This window comes from Humulus lupulus, chromosome 1 (assembly GCF_963169125.1).
Source record: "Humulus lupulus chromosome 1, drHumLupu1.1, whole genome shotgun sequence".
In the NCBI taxonomy this organism is placed as follows: Eukaryota; Viridiplantae; Streptophyta; class Magnoliopsida; order Rosales; family Cannabaceae; genus Humulus; species Humulus lupulus.
In genome coordinates, this window is record NC_084793.1 from 127683821 (window position 1) to 127694869 (window position 11049).

At 34.8% G+C, this 11049-nt stretch overlaps 1 protein-coding gene across 1 annotated transcript; it reads right to left on the reverse strand.

Annotated features, from left to right (window-relative positions):
- Window positions 1-2204: 2204 nt before the first annotated feature.
- Window positions 2205-2897, reverse strand: LOC133821681 (uncharacterized). Its single transcript, XM_062253845.1, has one exon. The coding sequence runs from the start codon at window positions 2895-2897 to the stop codon at window positions 2205-2207; it is 693 nt and encodes a 230-aa protein (XP_062109829.1).
- Between the last annotated feature and the right edge of the window lie 8152 nt (window positions 2898-11049).

Below are 11049 nucleotides of genomic sequence, written 5' to 3' on the forward strand. Positions count from 1 at the left end.
GCTAAGTAAAACGACAACTTCTCAACGAGCCTATACCATAATCAAAATAACATTCCTTAGCATCACATAAACTATATTTTGCCCACTCATATAACTCATGTGTGCATGGGCCATGCACACATGGGGAGAGTTACTCACAACATCTAAACAAGGCATATTTACGCATAAGGTCATAAAAGAATAATGCACATTCTACCTATATTGCATGCATGATCTTGCTATAAAAACTACATGGTTGCATAATAGACATATTTTTTAACGTAAAAGTGAATTTGCATGCAACATGCATATGTGGGAACGTTGCGTAAATGTGGTGTTTAAAACGATAATTCTACGCGTCTTAGTTCTATTGTTTTCAAAATAATAAAATTGTAACATGTTTTTTTTACCATTATTTATCTTCTTAAAATTACTAGGTTGATTAAATCTCTAAAGACATTATTTTATTTCATAAAATAATTTTATTTAATCATTTAAAATATAATAACTCCATTACTTACTTTTAAATTCCTTATAATAACCAAAACTAAATTTTTTTTATGTAAAATACTTATAATTTAACTTGTTTATTTAGAAAATAACATTATAATCCAATTAACAAATTTACAAATTTAATGTGAGAAAAATATAATTTTTAGATGTGGAAAAATACATTTTTACTTGTATTATTTTTTAAAAATTAAATTTTATAATAGAATAAATTCATATGTGAAAAATCAAATGATTATTTTTATAAATATTTAACTAAACTTTAAGCCATAATTTAATTTACTTAAAATTCACAAGTGAACTAAATTCAACATTCTTCTTAATCAAAAATAAAGAAAAATCATAACTATTAAAATAAACACTCATGTTATATTAAAAATACCACTTTTAATATTACCATAGTTTAGGGTATTAATTTATTTCAAAGTACTCACCAAATTTATTTTATTAATAATACAACTTCATTTTTTTTAACAAAAATTCCAGCAACTATCTTTATTCTCAAAATCACCATTTTTATGTTTAAAACTCAACATTTTCTCAAAATTAAAGAAAAAATATGTAGGTAATAAATTGTGCAAAAATATATATCATTTCAAGTGTGAATTAAAACACCATTTTATTTTCACAAATACAACATATCACTAGAGACATTTCCTATGCATGCATATCATTATTTCACCAAACTTATTAACCATTTATTCACAAAATCAGCAAGCATAATTCATCCTGAAATTCATATTTAATTGATGTTTCTCAAAACCCAGTCCATAATCTTCATGAAATCACTAATATATCAATTTATAAAAAAAAAAAAAAATTCAAGACAATCCTTTCTGGCTTTAATTCTGACTCCTTGGATTTATCCACTATACCAGCCAGGAACCCCGAATAACCATGTTGCATCATATTCCGTGCTTCCAGTGCATATATATGATGGGTGTTCAAAAATATGCTACTTCGCCTCCAAAGGAAAAGACCTCTCCTTCCTTTGGCTTGAACTCTACGGTCTTCTTTCGACAGTCTATCGTAGCCCCATGTTTGGATAACCAATCCATGCCAAGTATGACATCATAATCTGGTATACTCAGTTCTATGAGATCTTCTGGGCACTCCCGGCCTTCTACCATTACAGGTGTTGACGGTAACCACTTAGTTGACAACATCATATCTCCCAATGGCAACAATGTACTAAAGGTATGTTCAAACATCTTATAAGGCATATTTATTCTATCAATCACATTCATGGAAACATAAGAATGAGTCGCTCCAGAATCAATTAGGCATCTACACATTATACCAGATATTGGGAGCTGACCTGTAACTATGGTGTTGCTGTTGGCCGCTTCATTCTAGGTTAAGGCGAAAACTCTTGCTGACACCAGATTATTGTTGTTATTCTGTACCGCCTTGCATTGTGAGCAATTCTTTCTCAAATGTCTTGCCTGGCCGCACGTGAAACATTTGTTGGTACCGGCCTGTCATTCTCCTGGGTGTCTTTTCGAGCATTTAGGACAGATATGATGCTCTACTCGGTTGCCTTGTTTATTCCCACGGTTCTGATCATTGAAACGATTATTGTGGTTGCTGTGGTTCTGAGGGTTGTGATTGTTTCTATTCGTGGCCGGAGGTCTGGGCCTCTTATCAGCGCCACTATTCTGCCCTTCATTAGCCTTTCTCTTGTTGCCCTCGTGGAAGCCCTTGTTTCGATAGTTCTATCTTCTAGCGGCATTATCCTTCCATATCCGTTCTTCCAAATACTCGGCTTTAAGAGCTCTATCCAATACTTCTGCATAACTGACCCCTTCAACACACGTCATCACAACATCCCTGGCAATCATCGACTTGAGTCCCCTCACGAACCTTTGGACTCGAAATGCATCAGTTGGCACCACTTCAGGAGCAAATTTAGCCAATCGATCGAACTTATGTGCATAATCAGTGACAGATAGGTTCCCCTGTACCAGAGTTACAAACTCGTCAACCTTAGTTGCTAGCACAGCTGGACTATAATACTTCTTACTGAAAGCATGGATGAACTCTGCCCAAGTCATGGTATTCAAATCACGGGTCTGTTTAATCACATCCCACCAAATCCGTGCATCAATCTTAAGTAAATAAACTGCACAAGAAACCCTTTGGCGATCACTCAACTCCATATGATCAAAGATAGCCTCGACCGACCTTAACCAATCCTCTGCCACCATTGGATTAGCTTTCCCTTCAAAGGTTGATGGGGATTTCTTTATGAAACGTTCATACACTGGCTCGAACCCATAGGTTACAGGTAGTGTTGCAGTTGGTGGTATTGGCGGCTGAGGTTGCACTACTGGTACTTGAGGTACTTGGGGCGTTTGGGACATTTGCGGTGCTTGTCTAGCATGTGCTAATTCCTCATCTCTCAGCATCAACTATTCTCTTAACCTTGCTACCTCTGCGGCCGGGTCCACAAATGGTGCTGCTGGAGCTATAGGTTGAACTGATGGCATTTCTACGTCAGGGGTTGTCGTGGTTTCAGACCTTGTGCAGACACCTTTTCCTTTGCCTCTTCCTCTTCCCTTTCCTCCTCTTCCTCTAGTCGACATAATGAGGTTCTAAGGCAATCAAAGGAAAAATCATAAGGAAGGAATAGTTGTATAATGGTTTGATAGGTAATTGCAAAGTCATACATTCCAATCACATCATCTTGAATTTGAAACAAAATAAACCATAGCATTCAAAATGTTTTAAATTATTCCAAAATTTACACAATTCCAAAAGTGTTTACTGATCAAAACATATATCCCTTAAGGTCTTAGAAAATTATTATCCCATCTTATTTATTTGCACCCCATGTGACGATTATGTAATGGACTCTAGTCCTCAACGGTGGACTCATCCCCTGAACTATAATAAAAAATGTTCTCCGGGATGTGGAAATAGCCGGGAGTACTCGCCATTATCTCCATTCTAGCGGTCAGACGTGGTATGGCTCGCAATACTTCCTCGACTGCCAATTCTCTTTCCACGCCATGCACTGTCTCCAAACGCTCTTCTATTCCGCCATCATCCGTCTTTACTAATACCAGGTCCAGACGACTAAAATTGTAATTTACCAGAAAATTGCGAATTATGAACTCCATGGTGCTAAACTCTAGGTCTTATGGCTCAACGTTATTCCATGATCGATTCAACTAATGAAGAGCCTCCGAGTACATCGATAATGTTTCTCTCATCACCCAAAATTGCTCTATGGGCCATAGCAAGGCTCCCCTTTTGTTTATGATTCCTTGAATGCGATCACAAAACACCTTTGTTGTTTTCAGAACCGTTATCTGCCAATCATAGGGATCCTCTTCATGCTGGACTTTGGGTATGACGCAGATCTCCTTGAGTCTTTGCTTTTTAGTTGTTTTCAGAACACGAGGCATTTTACTACTGCAGTTACGAAAGTATAAAATTAAATAAAACAGAAACAAGTAATAGCACATAAACAAATACTTACGACGAAGTGAGGTGAGATTTTCCCGTCTTTAGCGTGTATGGGGAGGGTCCTTGGAAACATGGACGACCGTCTCTGATACCATTGATAAAACGCCCTAGTCTAGTGCTTTGTAAAACATTCACATATTCATTGGTTTATAAGAGAAAGCCACTTACTATAAAGATTTCAGTGGGGTCTAAGTCCCACTGATAAGTTTAAAAAGTCCCATTAAACATAACATTATTAAAAGAAAATGGCATTTTAAACTGATCGTTTCTCATCCATAGGATGTCCCCACGCCATACACACCAGGACGACATAACTCCCCACATTACCACGCATGCCATAGAGAAACCTATTTGCTACCTAGAAGGGAAAGTAACGGGGTGAGCTAAAAGCCTAGTAAGGAAGTACATGCAACAAACAAGTAAGATACAACAAATCACAAACACATTCATCCATCTTTATACATCTTAGCATCATTGTCAAAATGGTTTCAATATCATAAACATAAACATAATCACGTCAACATTAACATAATCATCATAACATAAACATCTTAACATCATCATAGCATCGTCATAGCATAAACATCATAACATCATCATAAATATTTCCCTGTGAACATGGCCCGCTAACTTGTCCATGTCACCCTTTGAGGTAAACAGGTTCTCTGGTGCTTGAATAACCTCGGCGTGTCCACCCTTGGAGTTACGTCTTCATATCCTTAGTAACTCAAGTTACATCTTTATATCCTTAGCAACCCCTTTTTGATGTCTCACATTCATCACACTAACATCCATTCAAAACATACAACAATCATACAATCCAATCACATCATCATAATAAACCATTTCATAATTCATAGCGCAAAACATCATAACACTTCCATTCATACAAACAAGCTTACCATTCATGCATAAACAAGCAAAATTCTATCTAACTTCCTTACCTCAGGTCCAAGCTAAGTAAAACGATAACTTCTCAATGAGCCTATACCATAATCAAAATAACATTCCTTAGCATCACATAAACTATATTTTTCCCACTCATATAACTCATCTGTGCGTGGGCTATGCACACATGGTGAGAGTTACTCATAACATCTAAACAAGGCATATTGACACATAAGGTCATAAAGAAATAATGCACATTCTACCTATATTGCATGCATGATCTTGCTATAAAAACTACATGGTTGCATAATAGACATATTTTTTAACGTAAAACTGAATTTGCATGCAACATGCATACGTGGGAACATTGTGTAAACGTGGCGTTTAAAACGATAATTCTACGCGCCTTACTTCTATCGTTTTCAAAATAATAAAATTGTAACATGCTTTGTTTACCATTATTTATCTTCTTAAAATTTCTAGGATGATTAAATCTCTCAAGACATTATTTTATTTCATAAAATAATTTTATTTAATCATTTAAAAATCATAACTATTAAAATAAACACTCATGATATATTAAAAAGACCACTTTTAATATTACCATAGTTTAGGGTATTAATTTATTTCAAGGTACTCACCAAATTTATTTTATTAATAATACAACTTCATTTTTTTTTTTTTACAAAAATTCCAGCAACTATCTTTATTCTCAAAATCACCATTTTTATGTGTAAAACTCAACATTTTCTCAAAAATAAAGAAAAAATCAGTAGGTAATAAATTGTGCAAAAATATCATTTTAAGTATGAATTAAAATACCATTTTATTTTCACAAATACATCATGAAATTCATATTTAATTGATGTTTCTCAAAACCCAATCCATAATCTTCAAGAAATCACTAATATATCAATTTATAAAAAAAAATTCAAGACAATCCTTTCTTTTATTCAAATTAACCTAGCATGTTCCTAACATGTATAAGTGACATAAAAATAAAAACATCACAATCATGCACCAATGCCCTATAGGCCGAAACCCTCATTCTCATAAACATAAAATACAAAAATCATCATATTTAGTGGATCAAAACCAAACCCTTGCATGCTTTAACATAGATATCATAACATCAATATCATCATACTCAATATCCTAAGATCAAACAATGCATATAACCAGAGATCAACATAGTTTCATAGCCAATATAAATCCATATTCAAAATCACAAACAAATCATAACCCTAAACATACCCATAACCGAAACCAATACACATAAAATAATAAAACTTCTAACCCTTATCTTTCACCCAATCTCATCTTATACAAATAGAACCAAAACTTTTTCATTGTTTAACCATAACACAATTTTCCCATGACCAATATTAATATGATGCCTAACACCAAAATCACATGAAATCATAGAGCCACACGCCTAAGCCAACCCTTCATGTATCAAAGCCAAAATATCAATCAACCAATACAACCCAAAATCATAACAATAAAAGGGTTAGAAATCTCATCACCTCACTTGATTGTAAAAATCAAGAATACAAAAGTGACCAACCCAAAAATTATAGCTACCACTTGTTCAAGCCCTAGGTTTTTCGAAATCCACCATGAGAAAAGAAGAACACCAACAAACCACAACCATAACTCATCAAAACTCAAGAAAGAAAAAGAAGAGAGGATTGAAAAACCAAAAATACAAAAGATACATACCCTAGTATTGAATCCTTCCTTCTCTTCTTCTTCTCCTCCTTCTTTTCTTTCCTCTTCTCCTTCTCTCTCTATCACGCCACTCTCTATCTCTCTTCCTCTCTCTAGCACACAACTGCCAACATGAGCATAACGCTGTCTATTTCACTCTTCCATTTTTATTCTAAAGTGACCCAAAATAACCCAATGCACAAAATGTTAAGTTTCCTAATGATACATATTCCCCTTTATTCTAATTTATTTAATTTTCCAAAATAAATGGAAAAATCCAATTCTTCCCATTTACACCATGCCGTCCACCCTTGTTTCCCCTTTCTTTTTTATTTTATTTTGATTTTATCTTTAATGGCAGGAAATAAGGATGATAATACCCTTACATATTTTATCAAAATGATCACCCAACAAAAATGGTAAACATCCCACTCCTTTCCCACTACACTACATGTCCAAGACCCCATTTCCCATTCTTATTTTAATTTTATTTTTTCTTATTAAATCAATAAATCCAATAAAAGGCAATTTCAAAGTGTGTAGAAAATTATACACATGTGCACCATGCTACCATGCAATAGCCAAGACCGCTACACTATGTACTTATAAAGTGCAAGACTTGCTAATCAAGTCATTAACTTAAAAATGTGTCCTTAGTTTAAGTGTTCTAGGGTTAAAAGACATTTTGGCCTCAAAAGATGCATTTTATAAAATTATAAACAGTTTACAGAAGGGATCCCTAAAAGATCAGTGTTTAAAAGCTGGTTTGCAAAACTCAACAGTTAAAAGTAAACATTAGCCATACTAAGGCAAAATACAAGGTTCTGGTCCTCTTGTCCCTATAATCTGCTCAACTGTGGCGGCTGAGCGGCCTGCCATGTACATTCACCCTACAGAGCTCTCCAATCAGGGCTGATCGATCTTGCCTTTGCCTTTACCTGCACCACGCAGCACCCGTGAGCCGAGGCCCAGCAAGAAAACAACATACACAACATATACAGCAATCTCAAACAGACATTCTAGTAAGCATATTCAGTTATTCAATCCATAGCATATAAGCATACTCCAAGGTACAAACAACCTTATCTACACTTAGATTATTCAACAATCTCATCTATAGCCAAATACAATGTTCAATTTACGCAAATACTAGGGCCGACACCTTAGGCCGCACCCTCTGTTTATCCCACTGACTCAGGCCTGCTTAAACCGTGCTCAGTGCATAATAAGCTGTCCTCGGATACCAGTGTCCGAGCAGTGCCAATTGCACAAGTTAACCGTGGCACGCTTAGGCCATTGGTTTACAATTTACATGGCATAATACCATTCTTTCAATCATATATATATCAGGGAGCCCTTAGTCCCGCTCAAATATTCAACCTGGTGAATTTTTCTTACCTTTAGTCTGTACGGTTATTGATTATGAGCAACGCCCCTCAAGCACGATCTGTTCCCGAGTCTAAGCGTTTATCACCTAGTCACAACCAAAGTATAGGGTTCCATTAATATTCAAATATAGGTTTCCGGTTACAAAACTAACTCCCGGGGATCTGAATTCCACCAAGCACGGTGGTGAAACCAATCCCAAGCAAACTAGACCACATTCCCATGCCTAAAATCCTCAAAAGTTCATGTGCACAACCAAGGGCTGCGGCCCTTGAAGCTTAGCCGTGGCCCTAGCTTCAAAACAGAACCAAGGCCAACCTGAACAAAGACACACGCCGCGGCCCTTGCTTTGGGCGCTGCGGCGCCCACCCTTGGCCGAGCCTCCTTGGCTTTTCTTCATCCTAGGGCCGCAGCACTCTAGAACAGAGCCACGGCCCTTCCCTTCGAACCCAAATTTCCTACCACTTCTAAGCTTGAAACCTCACCTTAAAACATCCCATAGCTCCCCAACTCATAACCAATTGATCCCAACTCCTTTGGCATGGCTTAAACCACATAGTTCCACAGAAAACTCAGCCTAACATACACTAATCTCCTCTTTTCAAATTCTGAAACTCAAAAGCTATAAACACCCAAACCAGCCATTCAAATCCAAATTAAAACCTTTAAATCATGGATTGAAACTTACCTCTTCTGCTGAACCACTTCACCAAGCCAAAACCTAACAAATTCCCAAGCTTTCCTCCTTAATTCTGTCTTAAGACATCAAAACCATATTTGCCTCAAAACCCAACCAAAACTCAGAATTTCCAACTACAGAAAAGAAGATTAAATGCTTACCTTAACCCTGATTTAGTTCTTGATTAATTCCCAAGCTAAGCCTCCAATTCCCCCACCTCAATTCTCGAAAATTCCAGCTTGAGTCCCTTAAAATTTCGGTGCTCCTTTCTTTCCTTGTGTTTCTTTGAAAGAGAGTGAGAGTAAAGCTGATAGGAAGAGTCGGTCTATTTTCCTTCTAAGGGTCTCCTCAAATTTGTCTTATCCACTAAGTTACTTCCCAAAGCTCGGGGTGCCGGAACCGTCCCCGAGGGCAAAATAGTAAAATCCCCCAATATTCCCTCCTAGACATCCTAACCTCAAATATATCTCCATATATTTATTTTCATAACCCGATAGTCCAAATCACTACCCGATACCTAAAGTACCCCTGACTTGTCCAAAGTCATATTTTAAGTCCCGTTGTGACTTTTCCCCGCCATCTGACCCTAGGATCGTCTCAAGTCGTGCTCTGCTGACCTGGCCACATAATAATGTGGTTCTCACATATATCACATGTTTATTTCATATTATCATAAAAACATTACTAAACATATAATTACACATTTAAATCACATAATAATCCAATGATGCCCTCCAGGCACACTAATCAAGGCCCTTAAGCCTCATTAGCAAATTTTGGGTCGTTACACACTTGCACACACTCAATCACTAGGGTGCATCACTACCTACCATGCACCTTAGTGCATTCAACCATAACTCACATAATCACATTTTTAAAAATAAATTATTAAATATTATTTAACAAATAATTTCACAAAAACTCTACCACACAATTCTAACAATTAATTTAAACAAACAAACAATTAATAAAAATAATTCACCACACTTAACAATTAAATAAAATAAAACAACAAAATTTTAATAAATAAAAAAAAATTGGTGCACTACATTATTATTATTATTATTAAATTAAAATATTGTCTTATTTATTAAATATAATTACTTTTTGATGTTACAAATAATTGATTAATTTAATTAATTTGTTTATATTTCAAAACATTATAATGTAGATTAATAAATATAAATGTTTATATTTATTTTATACACTAATAGCATATATTTTTATAGTTTAAATAAATTAATGTATTTTAAGAATCAAATAATGTAAAAGAAATAATAATGTGAAATGTTAAGTCGGTTCACTTAGTACCGACCTACCATGTCAGCAAGGTAGGACATGGTAGGTCGGTCCATACAATATTGACGTGCCATGACAGCATGGGAGGTCAGTTCGTACACAACTGACCTCTCATGCGTACCTTTGACATACATGATAGGTCGGTTTTGCAGGAACCGACCTACTATGACATCTACAATCATGGGAGGTCGGTTCAATGTGAACCGACCTATTATGTTCACATGGTAGGTCGGTGCCCAAACAACTGACCTCCCATGCTTTCCTTTGACATACATGATAGGTCGGTTTTATGTAAACCGACTTATGAACATGTGTTAAGTCGGTTTAAGCAGAACCGACCTTTCATGGACGATGACTGATGTCCAAATTGTAGCAGTGTAGCATTTTTAATTCTTAGAAATCAGGTAACATTTTGTTAAACAAATATCTTACCAACTTTATTTGTATCGCAAGGCTATACTAAAATCGTACTTTAAAATATAACTAAAAGAATCATTTTATTTTTTGTTGTCATTTTCCAATTATTAATCCCATTTACCATTGTTAACTTAAATAAAATAATCATAGGAGTATAGTTCCCTCTTTCTATTTCTTTTTCTCACAAAATAATTAATTTATCATAATTATTTAAGATAAAACAAATTGGTACTCACTCCCTTCGCCAAATAGATAAGTAAAATAATTACATCTGTAACTTTGTAGAAAAAATAAAAATGATATCTCAAGGATACTACATTTTCATAAACATCACGATTTGAATTAAGTTGGAAAAGTTTCTTTATACCATCTTTCATAAAAAAAATACTTAGTCTCATAAAAATAATGCAACTTGATTAATTATTTTACAAATAAAAACTGCATTATTTTAATTAAAATTTTCCATATTTTAAAGTATAGAAAATTACATTTTTCAAGTATATAGTCTAGGGTTTAATCTATATGAGCATATACCTTATATATTGTATTTAAAAAGACATTTTCTTTCAATAAAATAAAAATCCCAGCAAGTACTTTTATTTTTTTAAAATCACATAATTGAAGAAATCACATTTCTTTCACAAAATAAAAATAAATTGCATGTGTTTAATTAGTTAAAAGTCTTATTAAAATGAAAAAAAAAATCATCT